The sequence below is a fragment of the Echeneis naucrates genome, chromosome 19 (assembly GCF_900963305.1).
Source record: "Echeneis naucrates chromosome 19, fEcheNa1.1, whole genome shotgun sequence".
In the NCBI taxonomy this organism is placed as follows: Eukaryota; Metazoa; Chordata; class Actinopteri; order Carangiformes; family Echeneidae; genus Echeneis; species Echeneis naucrates.
In genome coordinates this window covers 7,888,344-7,907,914 of record NC_042529.1, presented here as the reverse complement: position 1 = coordinate 7,907,914, position 19,571 = coordinate 7,888,344, and the positions used below count along the sequence as shown (strand labels likewise).

At 41.1% G+C, this 19,571-nt stretch overlaps 1 protein-coding gene across 1 annotated transcript in view; it reads right to left on the bottom strand.

Annotated features, from left to right (window-relative positions):
• Positions 1-6,605: 6,605 nt before the first annotated feature.
• nrg3b (neuregulin 3b) overlaps positions 6,606-19,571 on the bottom strand; it is a 158,405-nt gene continuing 145,439 nt past the window's right edge. The window contains exons 7-9 of the mRNA XM_029528135.1: positions 15,258-15,367; positions 10,981-11,163; positions 6,606-7,663 (exon numbers count right to left, since the gene is read on the bottom strand). Coding sequence (XP_029383995.1) covers positions 6,907-7,663; positions 10,981-11,163; positions 15,258-15,367 — 1,050 coding nt within the window. The 3' untranslated portion in view covers positions 6,606-6,906. The remainder of the gene's footprint in view (positions 7,664-10,980; positions 11,164-15,257; positions 15,368-19,571) is intronic.

Here is a 19,571-nt window from a genome sequence, read left to right as displayed (position 1 = left end):
GAAAATTTTGTCGCACACTGAGCAGGACAACTTGGCTTAAAAAAAAAAAATCCCAGCTAGAGCGACAGGCAGGTTGGACAATGGGACAGCAGCACCAGGAGACGCTGCCTTAAATGCCCAGGAACAATTAGGAGCAGCTGGTGGGGCTGGAGGACAATGCAGAGCAGGTGATTTCAGGTTAATTTAGGTTGACTCGTTCCTGGCTGCAACACTGGGCTGAGCTTTAAATCAGCATTTGATTTAAAAAGGAGGGCTCTGGCAAGTTCACACATTACAATCTGTAACAAATTACTCTTGATAAAATCCCCAACTGCATTTAATCTAATTATTTAATCTAAAATGGCCTTGGCTTTAAATTTGTTGTTCAAAAAACAGTCAGCCATAGAAGAATGAAGATCAATTTATTTGCTTTTCTCCCATTGGTCATCTGACTTTACCCCACAATGACTTTGAAGTGAGCTGAATACCAAAGTGTGCATCTTGACAGCCTGCACACAGGGAACATCCTGATTATAGCAGAAACCAAAACAGAGTCTGAGGTCAGGACCCCAATCTGCCTTCCAGCCTGGCTGGGTCTTGGAGGCTGACTCGGGAGTCCCGAAGGATCAGAGGTCCTTGGCCTATGGATGCCCCAGCAATCATAGCCACCCTTAAGGTTTATGTGTGTTGTGGGAAATTCTTATGAATACATGCAGCAGCACGCTCGCCCTTTCTGCATATCAGCAATTTAACTGAGTTGAGAGGATTGTTCCGTGAGGAAAGAAGATTTTTGTTGGGGTAATGAAGGATTTGAGTCGACAGTTTTTCATCTACATTACAGAAGTTAGGCTGTGGTTGTTGGTGTGTCTCATCGCATTACTTCATGGCAAATACATGAAGCCTGAACTCAACTATAGCAATTTGTGCCAGTAATTCTATGAATCCTACAAATCCTTTAAATCGTAAAAATGTAATTTCTCAAGGTAAGAATGAACTCAACTGTGACTAAATTAACCCTCGATGTAGCACATTGGATCATCCATGCTAGACATTGAGGATCCATCCTTTCTACATTGTCAGGACAATAAGTGAGACTGTTGGACTATTGAGACTGTATGCGTATTGTTACTGTATACCAGACGGAGCCCTTTTGACTGCAATCCTCGCAAAGCCCCCGATCCTCATTATACTGTATGTCTTTGGCCTGCTGGGTCAAAGACAACATGTGAGCGAATGTCATTAAACCTGTAAAATGAGATAATGAGGCCTACGTTGTTTTTCACACAATATGGTTTTGACCCTTTAGATGGAAACATCCTCAGTGGAAATATACAGGAGTCTGATTTAAGTTTATTTTTTTAGGCACTAATATTAAAATCCTTTGGAAAGTGTGTTTTTTCTTGCATTTTATTGCACTAGCCTGGCTTATCTCCCTGACCTCATGACAGTCTCGTATAAAGTACACAAAACGCTTGAGTTACCTTCCTGGAAAATGACTCAAGGAAAAGTGAAAGTCACCTGTTAGAAGACTACTTGAGTGAAACTCCTGAAGTATCTGGGTTACTATTTACTGTGCTCGAGTATCAAAAGTAATTTTTGCATTTGTATGTAATTTGCATTTTTTTCAAAAATCCAACAAAAATGAAACAAACAACCAGCACAGGTTGGTTTAGCGCCAGCCAAAAATCAAGAGGCTACCACTTGTTTTTGGGCTTGGTGCCTGTCAGACTGACAGTGCAGCAATGCTGAAGGGGAGCCAAATTGCCCTCAGTAAATACACAAACACATACGTACACACATTCACTCATTCAGAGTGTATGCAGGAATCCAGAGTTAATTTGAACACCTTTTCAAAAAGCTTTCTCAAAATATTTCCAGCCTCATCACCACTTCAAGCTGTACTCAGCGACACATGAGACAATAAGCTCAAAGGAATTCATTTGGCCAAAGGCAAAGTTTATTAAAATATATCTTTAAGTCACAGCAGGTTACACTTTGACTCTGAAGTATTGGCAAGGGCAACTTGGCAAGTAATATAAACTTCGATCTAAAGTCATCATGATATGTGCCTCAGTACGTTGCCTGTGGTCGGCGGTTCTCAGGCCGAGGTCGCTACACATGGTTGTTTTGAAATGGATTAACACACGATATTAACCTGGCCTTCAATCTGACCACTTCTCTGCTCTCACCTATTTATCTATTTATTTATTTATTTATTTTTGCAGAAACAGGTAACAAAGATAGTTTTGGGAAATGTAGTGAAGTAAAAGTACATGTCTAACTTGATGAATGCTAAACTTTGTTAAACATAAATAAACAATTAAACAAAAAATTCCCAGTGGCGTGCCCGATGACTTGAAATTGTCTTGGGATGCACGGGGCTTTAGCACTGTGGTTTTCAGAAACCTCATAAAAAATATGCCTGCTGGTTCTTTATGGAAGTGCCAGAGCTCAGGCCAAGTTTGACTTACCATTGAATGCCAAAACGGGCAGACAGGAAGCCTGAAGTCATATATTTCTGAGTGCATTTCTGACTAAGTGCCTAAATTTGTCATTGTGGTATTATATTTTTCATGCTTGGCACAGACAAGATCAGTTTTGGGGTTTGTTCTTCACAACATGACTACATGATGAGATGCCTTTTCAAAATGCAAATATTTTTAATCATGCTATTCTGGTGATTATATTTCCAGTATATTTCCCAAAGTTAGCTTATCATATTATTTGTTGTTACTAAACTTTTGTTTACTTGTTCTAACTCACGATATATATGGGCAATATTGCAGCAAGATTGGGCAGATAAGTGACTGCAGCACAATAACACAACTCCATTGACAAACTTACTATGTTAACGCCTGTATATTGTTTTACTCATCCATCTAAATTCTAATTGAACACTAATTGAAAGGCTAAAGGTCCCTAATGGAAAAAACGAGACCCTCTCTATTCACAAAGATAACTGACAAGAACGATGCACTGTCACCATGAGATATTTCCAGTGCAACAATAGAGGGATATAATGGGGGAAAGATGTGCTCTCAAAGCATCATTGGTAAACATCAGTTCTCCTTTTTTTCTTCCCCATTTTATACAATTGTTCAAATGTCACACAAAGTGGAGCCAGTTATGTTAAGAGTTGTATTTACACACACACACAAAAAAATTTGACAGTGCAAACATGCAAAAATTACTATTGTCTGCTCTGCGTCGCAGGGGAAAACATAAAACTCCCTGTGATTTTGGGATTCGGAGTATGCTCTGGCAAAAACACCCTGACATGCTGTTGTTTAACATCTAACATTTTGTAATTATCCATAATCACAAAATAAAGCTGAAGTAAAAGGGAAAGTCATCCTTTACAGATCTTTTGTCATAAAAGAGTCAATAGCTGCTGGATAAAAACAAAACTGTCGGCTTCATGACATTCCTACTAGCGTGTCTGTATGTCTCCATGTCTCTGTGTGTATTTGTGGTGGTGGGAGGGTTGGGTTGAGTCACTAACCCCTTTTAACCCCTTAAGCACTTTGTGTTGCTTTTATGTATGAAAAGAATGATACAAATAAAATTAGATTTGATGCTAACCAAAAAGCAAAATAACTAATTTTATTACCGCTATCACATGAAACATTCCTAAGTGTTCCTAAGATGCTAAAACAAAGCATTGCGGTGAATAGTGTACTGTTTTCATATATAAGAAAAGAAAATCATGGAGGAAGCTGTCACTTGTGTTAACACTGCTGACGGATGTGTTGAATATCACCTGATATCCCATGGAAGTGCTGGTGAGATGATAGCAGACATCCAGACTGGTAGTGCTGCATTACACATGCTGGCCTGCTGTCCTCATAATCTCCATGCCATCTGGTGGGGAACCTCACTGTCCCTCTGCACCCCTGGCACATTAGTATTCCTCTCACACTGAGCGAGGGAGGCCAGTTGTGTGTGTGTGACATTCCTGGTAACATAAAAGAGCCAACACCGGTGAGGATTAATTGAAGGGCTACAGGGCCCACCTCCAACAAACCTAGCTCATTTTGGGTAATGAGAACACTTACTTTTTAATCTTCCTTGTTGTTGTCCTTGCTCTTGCACATTAGAGCCCCTTAACAAAGTCAGCATTCTCTCATGTTGTGCACAAACACGCTCCAAAATTTCTGACTTCATGCTTATGCAAAAGTGCGGTGATTTCTTGAGACTGGGAAAACTATGCTTCCTTTGATGTTCTTGGGAAAAAAAAACATCTTTAGGAGAATGACTATTATAATCTGTAATGAAGACGTTAACAACATAAAACAGTATGACATCAAAGTTGTACTTTTCTTGTCGAATGACTGAGCCTTGGCTGCTGCTCATTCACAGTATTCTCCTTTTCTATCTTGATTACAGTAACAGCTACAGTTCACCAAGTCACGCAGCTCCAGGCAGGTCTTGCATGGTGCCGTGACTCAGATGTATATATTAATAGGAGAACCCAGAAAGCAAACAGAGAATTCTTTCGAGTGGTGCTGCTAACAACCTTTCCAGTGTGCAGAGCAAGTGCTGATCAAACACAGAGGCTCTCCTTTTCAAAAACACATGGCCTCTGATTATTGCTGCACTGGGAGGACACTTCTCCGACATGAGCCAATAGTAGTATCATTATTTCCAGCTTTGAATGTGACTACAATTGTGGAGATTTTTCAAATGTCAGACCTTGTAGTTGGCTTTCCCATTGAATTCATTATTAAGAAAAGGAAGCTCCACTGAGAAGATCAGTAAAAGAACGCAGAAGTGAGATGCAGTTGTAAAACGATGCGGCGTGATAATTGACAGTTCTCCATGAGAGGGGGACGAAGACATGTAAACCAATATTAGAAACAAAAGCAGACTCAAACATTACGCAGCAGGACCACAGCCCGTTTCAGTTTAGGATGTTATGGTGAAATACATGAAATATGCAGCATTTCTATCCAGAGCGTGTAAAAATATAACCAATAGTGTTAAGTCTGATTAAACATTTAAGGCAAATATTGATGGAATTATGTGAGACAAAGCTGTTCCCTAAATATTAAAGAATAAGTCGCAGACATGATGAATAATGCTGTTGTTATAAACACGACTGCTCATTTCGGGGCCACCCTGTGCATCTGTGTCACATGGTGGGTGACGGATCTCCCAGTGGGGTGCTGGTCTACAAGAAGCCTCTGGGACAGTTTCTGCGCTCCTTCATCTGAAACTCCCACAGATAACAATGATGAGTACACACTCATAAAACAATTCAGTGAATCTGGGAGCATCTGCATTTGTTAATTTCCCTTTAAATTGGCACTTGTCTATACTTCAACCTTCCCTTTGTGGTCGGGACAAATACAGTATGTAAATCCGTAAACATTTGAAAATTCTGTGAAATGTGTGCGGTGAGTTCTGTCTAGCCAAAAGTCACTTTGTGTATTTTGAATCCTAAATATTTTCTATTTATGGTAATTTTATCTTTACTTTGCAGCTGCCTTGGCTCAATTTCCCCTCAGGGGGCTCAATGAAGTTCATTTTAATCTTCATAAAAACCTTCTTATAGACTCCAGATAGTTTTATACTGCAGAACAGTGATGAAGAAATCTCAGTAATACCCGTTTGTAAGTCATGTACAAGTTAACTTACCAGAGTCACTGGAAACCTGAACATGCTGAAACTCAGATATTCTGAATTTGACGTAAATGAGGCATAAATAAAGAATTGTGTTCGGCTTGTATGCGGCTGTGCTTCATTTCCAGCCACAGACCTCATGGCTATTGTTGTAATTCAAAACAGTGAAGTGATTCTTTTCTGGTGTTTCGTAGCCTATGGGCAGAGTATAAAGTGCATTATGGGAAATAATGAACATTGGCTGTAATGCGACCTCAGAACATGGAAAATCTAGAAAAAAAAAAAAATATAATGTAGTTCAAATCCTTCACAATGTGTGAAACTTTGATTCCTCTTCCATAGTGTTCATGTTCTCATCATCACACTTTGAACCAGCTCATTTTGTGAAGAAGAAAAAAAAAAAAAGGTGATAATTTTAGAGGCAAATCCTCCTTTTTTTTGCACCTTCTCTACCCTCATTATGTCCCTGTGAACAAACACACACACACCGACCAAAAGATATCTGAGGCAAAAATAATGAGCTACACCTAGTGCGGCTGTTTTTAGGGTTGGGGGTACAGGGTGATGGCCAAACAGGTGGATGATTAAATCCAAGATACACAGGGGCTACAGGCATGCGTTGCTATGGAGACAGAGGGGAAATTTGTCCCAATATTGGCATATTTTTATATTGGGATGTGATCATCTTTGGTTTTTGACAACTTTATTACTGACAACAATTTGCAAACACAAGCACAGACTCCCTTCAGATTGTGTAGTGAGGATGGATGGAGATGAACAAAGCCCTTAGTTAACACTGTTATCTTAGTCTTTATTTTGTCACAACTGTATGTCAAATATATATACGTCTATCTGACATATATGATATGACATATATAATTTCATTTCTTTACATTAGAGAAACAACATAGAGATGACACACTATTTTGGTTTCTAAGTAGAAGCTCCTTTTAAATAGTGGCATTTGTTTTTTTTTTTTTTTTTTTTTCCTCAATACACTGTTAAAGTAAAGCTCCCACTCAAGTCACGGTTTCATATTTGTTATTGAGTCACATTTATTCACAATGTGTGTTTGTTTGTTTGTCCCTTTCTTTCCTGATAACTTGATGCTGTTTCTTGTGTCAGTGTTTTTTTTTTTTCCTGCAGCAGTTCAATCTGTTCATGTTCCGCCAAAATAGATGGCCATCTGTTATTGGTCCGTGTGTCCACACAGATGGTCACACCTGCTTAGCCATCCTGTGCCACTAGCAAACGTATACAGTTATTGGAAACGGGTGTCTTTGAAGCTTTACAGAGTTAATCCAATCAGCTCGCAGAGGGCTTGGCATGAGCGTTTCCACTTCCTCTGCAGCTGGTTCCTTTGGTGGCCAAGGAGCAGTTTGCGCCACTGTACATGAGGGACGTCTGACCCTGGCACCATACCTGGGCTTCTCTTTGGCCTGCTGCCTTCAAACCTCTGGGCCCACTGCCTGTTTGCTGAGCTCTTGCAGAATGTTGGACATTTTTCTGTTCCGTCCCCTGCACAGTCCCAGCCTCGAGAGCATTTGTGCCGCCGTGGTGGATCTCGCTGTGAGACCCAGACGTTTTCATGGAGCTGGAAAGGCTTTTCTGTTTTAATTCCTGTGCGAGTTCCACTGTAATTTCAAAAGAGCAGGGTGTTTGTGCGGTGCCGGGATTCTTCTCTGACCTCAGTGGAGCGGCGGCGGCGGCAGAGGGAGGGCTAACACTGCTGGGCATAGCACCAGGCACCAGCACTACAGTGTCACACGGGGGAGAGGGAGAATTGCTAATGGGCACTGTTGCCTTTTCAGCCAGAGCAGGATGCCACTTGAGGAGCCCGACTTGTTTCTGCTTGCTCAGGTCCACGTGCGGTGCTTCGAGGTCACTGGCTTGGAGCGAGGGGATGATGGGCACAGAGCGGGTGCGCAGGGAGGGTGGGAGGAAGGTCGTTCCCTTATCCAGGCGTGTGCAGGGTACCTCAGTCCATCCTTTTCTGGCTGTGAAGTGAGACAGTGAAGTCCTGCTGAGGAGGGCGCCGACCCTTCCAGAGGCAGAATCACACCTTCAGGCAGAGGACAGAATAGAAATGGCAGAGTGAGAATGAGAGAACAAGTGATTTATATTGTGACCTTTTCGTCTTAGACACTCATTTCCTAAGAGGAATAAAAGACAGAGTAATACAGAACATGGAGATAAAGCTTCCTTTCTCTTGTGTTTTTCCTTTCATTTCAATGCCCCCCCTCCAAAAAAAAAAAAAAAAAAAAAAAATCACCATGCATCAAAAAATTATTATTATAATTATTTAGGTGCTGTTCTTGCATAATCTTTGTGTAATTATATGTATGTAATTATAATCCTCAGCATGAGCAGTTTGTATTGTTGCTTGTTGAATGTTTAACAGAAAAATCCCTTCTCTCATGACTGCCTTATCAGAGATTTAAAGCTTTAACAATACAGCTGCTGGCTCCTGACCCTGGTCTGGCTGAATATTTGGGGGAAAAAAAAACCCTGCAGAACAAACACAAACAAAAAACTAAACATTGCCTCCTTACACTGCTGCAGTTGTGTTCTAATTTTAGTGTTTGAAATGAGACTCATTAGAAAGACTCATGGAGCACGTCTTGTCTGGCAGCCTTGCGATGTGACATTTGGCGTGAAAGCGAGTGTGTTTGTGGGTGTGTGAAACTCAGCTAGTATGCTTGCATCACTGTGCCTCCTGCAACCGTGTATTTCAGGGCACCATGAAACACTAGACTTCAGGCTTGAAAAGCCATGTGTTTAATATGATAATAATGCAGCAGAGGCAGAAACGTATCAAGAGTCACGTTAGTATATACGATAGATGTGCACAAGAGCCAATATTGTTTCTAAAGGCTCAATTCATATTTAGATTCACCCCGGCACAGCCTTAGGAGACAGGCAGTGTTATTGTCTGCTTTCAGAGACTGTTTGTAGCATAACCAAGTTTTAATAATTGAATTACTTTCCCACTCCTCCCTTGGTATTAGAGTGGCAAATGCAAGCTGGAGGTAAATCCGGCAGATCAAAACATATCTAAAAATAACTGCTGTAACAAATCTTCCTTCAATTCTGTCCTTTTCTGCGATGGGTAAATATATGTTTTGACACTGGTTAATTAAATTGACAGGACTCTGCAGGGATTTGTTGTCACAAAATGGAAAACATGGACGAGTATTCTGTTGTTTGCTTGCCGTCGCTCGCTTCCTTCACTTATTTTTTTCCTTCAAAAACAAAACAAAACACTACATACAGTGCCACGCTATACTCTGTGCGTCCATCTCTCCTTCACTGCACTCTCATCATCGCTACACAATCTTCCTTCTTTTCTTGACTTTCCGACTCACGTTCGCTCACTGTGCTTTCCACCTCCTGTTTCTCATTTCCACAGAGGAGAGGGTGTATCCATGGCAACAAGGGAGAGGAGGAGGAGGAGGAGGAGGCTGTAAAGCTTGGTAGCTTGGTGTTGCATGGCTGGTGAGTCAAGAAATAGGTCATTTCAAGCTCCTGAAGGCCAGTGAAAGCCACATTCATCTGACGGATCTGTGAGGGAATCATTGATGGCTAATCAGATCTAAACTGCTTAACCGACGCGAATGCGATTTCATCCCCATGAAAATGAGAAACCCTCTCATTTCAGCTCCTCTCCTGAGCACTTGCAGAAACTGTGTTAGCTTTAATTGTCAATAGCCTACAAATTTGGCCTTTGTGATTTTAAGAAGAAATTCTCATTAGCGTCTTGATTGGTTTGTTTGTCTGGTGTTTGGCGTGTGTGCTTGTGCACGTGTGTGTGTGTGTGTGTGTCTTGAGAGGAAAGCTGTGGTCTTGCAGGATCTTTCTACATAACCTCTGGAAAGAACTGCTGAGCTCCATGGAGCTTTGTTTAAAAATGTAAATTATGGAAATAGGTCACATAAAGAGTTTGGCAGCATGCAGTGTATCTTACAAGTCACTGTAACACCAAAGCAGGTTGGGATGTTAATAGGAAGGTTGCTCGGCACTTTTATGTGTGTGGGGACTACTTCAATGACAGACGTTTCTGATAACAGTGCCATCACTCAGACAGCAAATTAGGCTGTTTCTGAGTCATACGTTAAATTGTGCTGTCTTACTCAGGCTTAAAGATGCTCCCTTCTGCAACTGTAAATAAAACCTAAAATAATTCAGCAATTTCGCTGTCACTTGTTTCGGAGGAAATGCCAGTGGAGCTGCTTGACATTATGCATTATTCTACTGAGAAAAACAAACACCTCAATGAGGGGTGCATGATAAATATTGCTTGCCTTTGGTAACTGCTACACAACGATCAATCTTATTAATTGTCTCAGAGGAACTCTGAGGAAAGTTTTACTGTTGTGAAATAAAACGAAACTTTGTCTCTACATGGATAATATTTTGCCTCCCTGAGTACACACACACACACACACACACAAAAAAAACAACAAAAAAACAGAAAACAAAACCCAGAACTTTGATAGCAAACGTGCCAGTGAGGATTTCTCATTGGTCTACCTTTTTTAAAAGCCATGCCAGTGAGGGTCATTAGACTGTACTAGTAAAATATGTGTTATATATGAGCCCCTAGATAGCCAACTGGCGAGAGGTGGCTCTGCCAAAAGTCCTTCCTCTTTATAAAGCCTTCTGAGTCAGCGCCAGTGGCGGTGTTTCACTTATGATAGCCATGGAAATAGGGCACTTGCTGTCCTTACTTGACACCAGGATGAGCATCAGGAGTATATGATATATGATGTATAAGATGTGTGAATGCCTGAAAGCTATCTTTTGCAATTTGCAGTCTCGTTCTAGTGAGATGGAATCACCCAATATGGCCTCAAATACAGCATGTAAATGACAGAAAATTCAATTATTTCTTTCATATGTTGACCATGAAGCTTTCACATAATGCTTAAGCATTAGCCAAAATCAAACCATTATTTTTAACTATGAAAAAGCAGACAGATGAAACATATTTCATTCACAGCAGCAGGGTAGGGAGGATTACACACAGACTCATATCTTGGACTTCCCCAGCATGACGATACTGTTGAGTGTTTGGGATCAAGTGCCTTCTCCAAATTAATTGTGACAGTCCCAGTTGAAGCGGGGCACAGCAGATCTCATTTATATCCCTGGATCAGATTTCATAAACTGGTTCATGGATTTGAACTGAGAGCATTTCAGCCGTAAACTCATTTCCCCCAAAATTATCCCTCTGCCACTCCAACTTAACCTCAGTTATTCCGGGGGTCTGCATCACTGAACTGGCTATGTGACCTCAGCGTAGAGGGAGGCTAAGAGAATTAGCTCTCTGAGGACTGAGCAAACATTAGAAAACTAACCAAATGACAGAGGTGCTTTCACCTTCTTATGGACTCCATGTCTGTTGACTCATCCTCCTGCAAATGTTTGTAGACATGTCCAGCCACTCTGGATCCATCAATAAGATTTGTCGATATTTTGTGTTTCCCTCTTGAAATGGGTGGGGTCCTGAAGTAATTAGCCTCCCGGCGTTGTTGTGCTGGACTCAGCGAAAGGGAACTGCTTCTGCAACCAGAAGACAAACGAAAACAGCTAAATGTCATTGATCTAACACGGTATTTCACAAAACCAGCATTTAATCCAATAACGCTCACAAATTCACTTATTGTATAAAATTGATATCATCTTCCCTGTTCATTGATGTAAAATATACTGACCTCTTTGTTTGATCTTTAAAGTTGGAAAAAAACAAACAAAACCAAAGCAGAACGCAACATACTTCACTTTTAGTTGATTCTAAATTCATTCTGAAGTCTAAAGTAAAAGACACGTATCCAATACGAGAACAACACCAACGATAATTACCAGGAAGCAATGCAGTTTACAGAAAAAGATCATTTGTGCATGGCTCAAAAGCTGTTGTAGAACAAGCCTGTGTCTCCAGCCGTGCTCTGTGAGGCGATGCTTAGCCACTTACTTATGCATTCTGTATTAATGATAATGATGGATTAAAAGTCAGGAGATCACCAAAGTCAAGATTTTTTTCTGCCCTTTTATCTAATGGAGCTAATTCACAATGTCCTCTTACAGAAAATGAAGGTTTTCTTTGTGGGCGTTTGAGAGCTGCTCTAAATAAACGAATAAGCTTGTGATTCTACAGGAACATCCAGACCACAAAAGTAATTAGGATTCAACCTTTAGGGACTTTGAATATCTCCTCACAGCTACTGCGCAGCACTGGTCAAGATGTGGAGAAGAAAGGTGAACTTTGCCACCCAAGGATCAGCAGAGCTCAATGTAAAATGGCATTCTTCCATTTGCAACCTTTGAAAATGTACCAGCTATATGTTGAACTGTATGTTAGATAATATTTCATATACCTGCAAAACGACAACTTCTATGTGTTGCATCCTGCTGTTTGTGATCAAAGAGTTAATCCTTCCTAACTGTTCCTTCTTCCCAGCAGACAATTCTGTGGGCAGTAGGTGGTCCATTTCAAAGCAGATCAAAGATATGTGGCACCGCACTGCAAACTGATGGGTCAGTGTGTTGTGCAAGAACAAATAGCTGCAACAGCATGAACAAAACCACAGACCAAAATGACTTCCCGTGATTTTGAATGTATTTTTGAGACAGTTGAGCAATAGGCCATTTGACTAAAACAACATAACATTATATGTTACTGCTGGGTGAAAAATGGGGTTGTGTTGCAGCAGTTAACACAAATCACTGACACCGACAAAACATTCTCCCAGCTTGATTTTGGCTCTTGGCTCTATTAATAGAGAGAGAAGTTTTTCATTTTTAAATACCGATCAGGCTGTTCGCATTTTAAAATTTCTAACTTGCCCTCAAACTGAACTCCTCAATTCACTCACGCAGTAAAGTAAGCAGTCATGTGGACTTCTGGTTATTAATTGATGGCTAAGTGGAGCATTATCCCAAAAATATTGAGCTGTAATAATTTCCAAATGTCCATGGTGGTGGAACAATAAGCACGGCTAATGTTGGCTCTAGTCTTTGGCAGCAATAGCTTTTGTATTGACTGATGTTGAAAAATAGTTGGTATGAATAAAGCTGAATTATGTCAGTTTTGTTGCTTGTAATTAGGATTCACCAAAAGCTGGGGAAAAAATGTAAATGAAAAATGTTTCCATTTACAAAATCACCAGCCTATTGTAATTATTAATGAACATTAACTGCGAAAGGTCTAAAAGTGAACAGCGGCGGTTTATCTCTACAGTTCACCAAACATGTACAGCCTCCTGATGCTAAGTGGGTCAGCCTGGGTGGGAGAGTATACACACATTTTAATCAGTGCCTGTATTTTCTTACCGTTTTTCAGACAGAGACATGAGAGACAGGAAAAGACTGGGACACTGAAGGGATGTGTTGCAGGAACACTTGACAGAAATTGAGTGTTTGGGACTCAATGCTCATGCTTGCTGACTCAACTTGAGTCTATCGATTAGCCTACAAGACCTCTATTTCCTCATAATTCCCTCCAATCATGACAAAGGAATCTTGGTGATTGATTAAATCCCACAACAGCACAAATGAAAACAATGTTTGACCACTGGCAGCACGATGATTATGCATTGACTCGTAAAATGTCATTTTTGTCCAGTTTTTGCTGGCAAATCCTTGAGGAAGAAAATGTGAGAACTGGCCGAACATTGAACCGAGTGCCGGCCAGTTTATTCAGCATGTAATGAAATGAGAGATGGTTTTGTTCATCCCCTGCCCCCTGACATAAGTAAAATAAATGGACTACCATGCAGCACAGGTGCTACACTGACTACTTTAAACTGTAAATTCATGAATACAATATTTATGAGCCAAGCCACACAGCTCTGTGGTGAATCATATTGGTCTGTGCTGGTTCACCACTTTGGACCAGACTCTCTCTCTGACTCTTGCTGAGCCCTTGAATTATCCTCTGGTGCCATCATGGTGTTGACAATTTTTTTGCATAATGCCAATAACTGGATATTGGATACATATTTCACACACATTCATGCCCACCTCAAGATAACAGGCCTGATCACAGTGCTGCTGGTTGTTTCCTCCTCTGCTCTTTTTGCTTTCCAAAGCAGGTGATATAGTTGTCTGTACAACAACATCTATATTTTCGATGATTTATGTGATGTCTTCACTATCCTGAAAAATTCCACTCTAGTAGATAACGTCTGCATTCAAGCAGGGTGACTCAATCTGCACACGGTCATCCACTGAGATAAAGCCTATGATGCACATGTAACCTTTTCCAGCTATATTGATGGGCTCTATTGACATGTTTTTATGGGGCATTCCTCCTGATAGCTCACAATATGATCTGGTTTTTCAGGTCAGTAGCTGAAAGCATCTCAACGTCATCCATCACAGTCTAGTTCTCTCCCCTGCCTCCTCCTGGTCCGAGAACATGCTGAACAGATGATTGACTGTCACCTGCCCTCCACGAGCCACCTGCACAACACTGCACAGAATACAAAGTCAGTACCAGCAGGCACCACCCCTGCAGCCACACATGGCAACCTTTGTGGGAAGGAAAAAAGAAACACAAACACACAAAAGAACTTCCACAGCAGTGGTCCATTAAAACAAGAAAACAACTGGTGCCTCAGTGGGGCTTTCACTGACGTTGTCATCGTAGCCTACCCGACATCTAAAATCCCTCTGCATGTGCACAGAGCCTCTGAGCTTCCCATTATCTGCCCAAACATAGCTGCCTCTAATCACTGTACAGCCTGTACACTATGTTCTCACGACATCATGCTGAAGGCTTGTCTACGGCACAATGTAATTAGAGTTTAAATGAATATTTGGAGCCTTATGAACAGTCTGTTCTCTTACATTTACTTTAATCCAGTGCCACGTAACACAGATCAGGTGAAATGGAGACATTTACCAGCAATCACAGACTTTTAGTGATTTTCACACAACGAGCGTAGTGAAATGAACTTTTTGGAAATCAGACCTTGAATGTTCCAAAATGCGCCTGCGTCCATATCATCACAGCAAATAAAGCTTTTTTGTTTGCATCCCTGATAGAGGGTTAGGGCAGCTTTTGATACCGACTGCTGTGATCACAAAGCGTGACTTCTTCTGAGATCCCTTCAAGCAAAATGCTGTTAGTTTTGTTGAATCTTCTGTCATTCGAAAGATGGCATGAAAGGAATTTGGTTGAAGCAACATTTAACTCTGCACATTAGAATTTGCTTCTCCTTGGAGGATACCTCCTCCTCACTGGCTCTTCCCTATCAGCAAGTCGTTTCAGAATCTGCCTACAGTACACATTCAATCGCTTTTCACAATGAACTGGACATCTCATCTCTATAGAGACTCCCTACTTTTTACTACTAATTTTAGAGACTTAATTTTTATGGAATCCTCCGGGAAAAGGTCAGAATCCATCTAAAGATATACACACCGGCAAAGCTTGGCAGTATGTGCCAGATTTATATTAACGTAGTTGCTTCCTCTTATAATAATCACAAATCACTCTGAAATGTATATAAATGACCTGTTTATGATTTTCTACCACATTGGAGGATGATTACATTTCTCCCTTGGCTGCCTCGTCTATCTGAATATTGGCTGACTGTGTGAGGGATACTGATTGAAAGAGGGCTCAAAATAAGAGGATGTCACATTTTTACCTGAAGCGTTTCCCTTTAGACAGCGCTCTGCTGAGGATAGGTGCGGCTACCATTGATGTGCCTGCTGCCACGCTGCCACCCTTGATAGACGATCCATGAGAACTGCAGCTCTGCAAAAAAAAAAAAAAAAAAATTATAACAATAAAGGAGACGGGCACATACTGTAAGAGGTAAAATGCAGTAATTGTGGCTTCAGGGATGTATCTTTATTATTAGCTTTGTGCTGCGTAAAATACCATGTTTCTTTGTCATATATACTGTAGCTTGGATTCCTTTGTTATAGTGGATGAGAAACAAAAGTGAGATGTTCAAGTGGAAGTGATTATGTAAATCAACACAGGATTATGTAAATCAATACAGGAAATAAACTCTTGGATGTATAATGCTTGTATGTATTTTAGCAGCAAGTCTCCTTTCCTCTCGGTCATATAACCCCCTGAGTAATGATACTAATGATAATAATCTTTATCAATAGTGTACGTTTCTAAATCTGCACTACAGATTATGTTGTACATAAGGGAACCACTTCAGAACACGCAGATCATAAAAACAATTTCCGATAGAGCAACAAGCAAACAGTTGGGCTTAGCGTCAGAGGCAGAGTGTCTTTAATTACGCTTTTCATTTTAAACTGCAGATTAGAAAGGGATGCTTTGTGAATAAACTTCACACTGGCCCTTACAGCACTCCCACTGCACTCAAGAATTAATCCTGCACAAGATTACATTAATGGGTTTCCCAAAGTCCCCCCCACCACCCCAACCTTCGTCACCCCCCAATTCTTCCCCTATTATTCTTATCAAAAATAACAACCTTATCTTATAAGAGGCACAACGGCTATGAATGCTCCGAAACTCCCCCCATGAAACACTAAGTCAGTAGATAATTCTGTCATTCCAGCTGCAGCACTTCCTGCCTGCGATGCCCTTTCTCTCTGTCTGATTGGACATCATTAAAGCAACTGCACGTGACTTAGAGCTGGTTCACGGTTCTCATGCCTGATAAGCTTACCCTTACAGCCCTGACTCCCAGAGGGAGCAGTTACTGCTGTTCACTAGTTGTGCAAGAAAACAGGATCATTTTGGCCACCCTCTCATGTACCCTGCGGCTGGAATGCGCCACAAATTTCTGGAACAATTGACATGGCAAACTTTCCTGGAGGACAATATCTGTGTCAGGGAAATGCGGCAGACAATGGCAAACCTGTATGGCGTAACCCATTTCCCTCGTTTCTCCTATCTCAATTTTGCCCTTGTTTCATGCCACTCGTGAAAGCGTCAGATAAATACGAAGCATTGTGGATTCATTTTAAAGCGGTGCCAAAAGGAAAATGAGAGAATTAAAAGAAGAATAAAAGCCTGAGGAAAACCTTTGCATTCAGAGCAGTATTACTCCTCTTTTGATTACCATCAAATCACAGGTTTCAAACTGTGAATAATAAGATATTTGATTGTTCTTCAAAGTCAAGAGTACGAAAACACCACCAGGCACCGATATACCAAAACTAATGTATCAATGCCATAATGTAACAATGTATCAACTCCCTGAACCAAGACATGAAAACTGATGGCAAAAACAAATTTGGCTCAGCCTGATATCGAAATGTGAATCAGCTGTTTTAGAATTACACATGTAGTTGTTAGAGATGCCAACATTATTAATTTCCATGCTGCACCAGAATGTTGTATTAAGGTTTGTGCATCTTGGTGATACCAACAGAGGCATTAATATTGCCACGACACCTGCTGAACAAGTGGCTAATATCCTTCCACATATATTCTGTATGGCCATATTACATCACTTCCCCTTAAACTAAAATTACTGATATAGGAGATTTGGCAGCCAGCTCACTGATTACCTCTCCAGTGCTTGTTAATTGAAAGCAAGCCTAATGTAACTTGCAGTAAACAAATGGCACCAGACAACGCTTAATGCTAAAGCATTAAGAGAGCAGCCACAAAGTCAGCACTAAAATTAGCCTCAGTGGTCTATCCAGACAGAGTCAGGCTGTATGTAGCCTTAAAAACCATGAATCTACTGAATTCACCAAGGGTTCGTTTCAATACTTGCGTGTTTGTGTGTTTAAGTTGATATTTGGAAAATAATGCAGCCCCTCCAAGAGCTGCAGTGTCACTTATAACCCTTTTAGTTGATCTTTTTCTTTCTGCTTCTCATACAAATTTTTTTTTTTTTTTTTTTTTTTTTTTTTTTTGGTATCTCAGTCAACACTGTTTGAAAAGCACTTTGTTATTCAAAAATTGGTGCAGTATTGACTCTCAGAAAGAAGACACTGCGTCTTACGACCTCAGAGTTTCATAAAATTGACTGTGGTGTAACACAACACAGCCTCGTGGCGCATTCGAGCGTTTTTGGTCCACAGTGCTCTGGTCTGTGGCCCTGCTCTTTCTCTATTTCCATGCAATATTCATACAGTTTGCTCACCCATAGTGTTGCATCATACCTTGGGGTGACTCAGTCCTCCTTAGAGTAAGGCCAGAATCGTTATTTACCACTACTTAAGCTTCCGGCTGTTGGGAATTGACTTCTTTTTGTTTTGTCCTCTCTCCCTATTTCTTCATGTTGCATGTCTGTTTCAGAGGAGTCACTCTTATTACAACAGATGCCCTGATTCAGATCTGAGAGGAGGTGGGAGCTGTTAAATCACACAATTTTAATTTCTATGTCTCTTTTCTCTTTCTGTATGCAATTGTTTTGAGATGGATCATGTGATCCAACGTGACTGAACTGCTGGCATTTTAGTGTACACATGGCTTTTCAAACGTAAAGCTACAGATGGGGGGAGCATATGCACAGAAATTTAAACAGATGTGCAAACATGAATATGGAAGTTGAAATCACAGATACAGATATAACACTGCTGAAGGTGCCAGGGGTGGTGCACCAATAAAAATAGAAATCACTGCCTACATATAGCGTAGAGGCAGTAAAGAAAAAATGAAAAAAGATGTTCAGGGTCCTTGGATTAATCTCAGGATTCCCTGTGTGGAGTATTATTTAAAAAAACATTGATGTCAGCATGTATGGTATAGCTCTTCCCCCTTGCTTCAGCTCAGGGAGTTGGTGCTGTATTGCCTCAGTTATGTAATGTCTCAGTTTTTCATAGAGATGCTCTGAAAGACATTGACCAAAATGGACTTCAGTTTCATCCTCCCCTCTGCACCTGTCTCAGCAGAGCTTTCGTTTCCGGCTCATTGTGCTCATCCTCCACCTTGCTGCTCAGACGCGCATGGCCGAAAGCGCCGTGTTGTGATGCTGAGTGGTTATGCAGCGGCCACTGAATGTTTTTTTTTTTTTTTGAGCCCCTGTAAGAACGCTCTGCTCTGTTCTTCCTCCCAGAGCATTCCCATGCTCAGTCGGTTTAACTTTAAAGACAACCTGGAGAACTTGTAGGACTGCACCGCCCACTGCACACATGCTCTCTGCAGATGGCTGCAAAGCCGAGGGAGTGGGCGGAGACAAGAAGTGTTCTGGGGTCGCTGTGTCAAATATGTGGACAAATAGGTGTTACTGGTTAAACTTTCTTTGACCCTCCCGCCCCTTCCCTGGCTGCTTACAGCCAATGATCTTTCACATCTTACCCTAAGCCTCGCTCACACTGTTCTTTCATAGCTTGTGTTTCTGTGTTGTATTATAACTGTTTTATATTCTGCCTTCTGCCTTTCTCTGGGTTTGATCGCTGTGTCCAGCTCAGAAAGGCATTTCATAGTGAGATACAAGGATTCGCTGAATTTGGAACCCTAGCATATTCCTTTCACCTAATTCTCATTGTAGGGTATAATAACCTGCTATTGTGCCATGGGACAATATGTCTGCATCTGACTCAAAAGCGCTGGACTGGGCTCTGATGAGCTGGGAATGGTTTGTCATCAGTGCAACTTTGAGGGCTCTTCGCAGCCACAAGGTGAGTGTAACGAACGTGTCTCTGCATTGCTGAAATCACAAGCCGTGCTCTGGCTTATTTGAATCTTATTTTCATGTTTCTTAAACACAGCTACTTAAACAGTGACAAAATTTACATCAAATGTTGTACCACTTCTCAGCTGTCAACCGCTCGGAGGCATAATTGGAAATGACTACCTCAAAAAGCTTTCAGATTGTGCCAACTGCAGTTCCGTGGGTGGGGCTAGCTTCAGGGGTGTTTGTTTCAGTGGGTGACACTAGACACTGTTGCATTATTAAACAGCCTCAGTGCAGGCAACATCTGACAAACACAGAAATGAGAGAACAAGGCTGAACCTGAATGAAGAATTTCAGACGACAACAAATACAACAGTGTCTTGAAACAAATGCGTT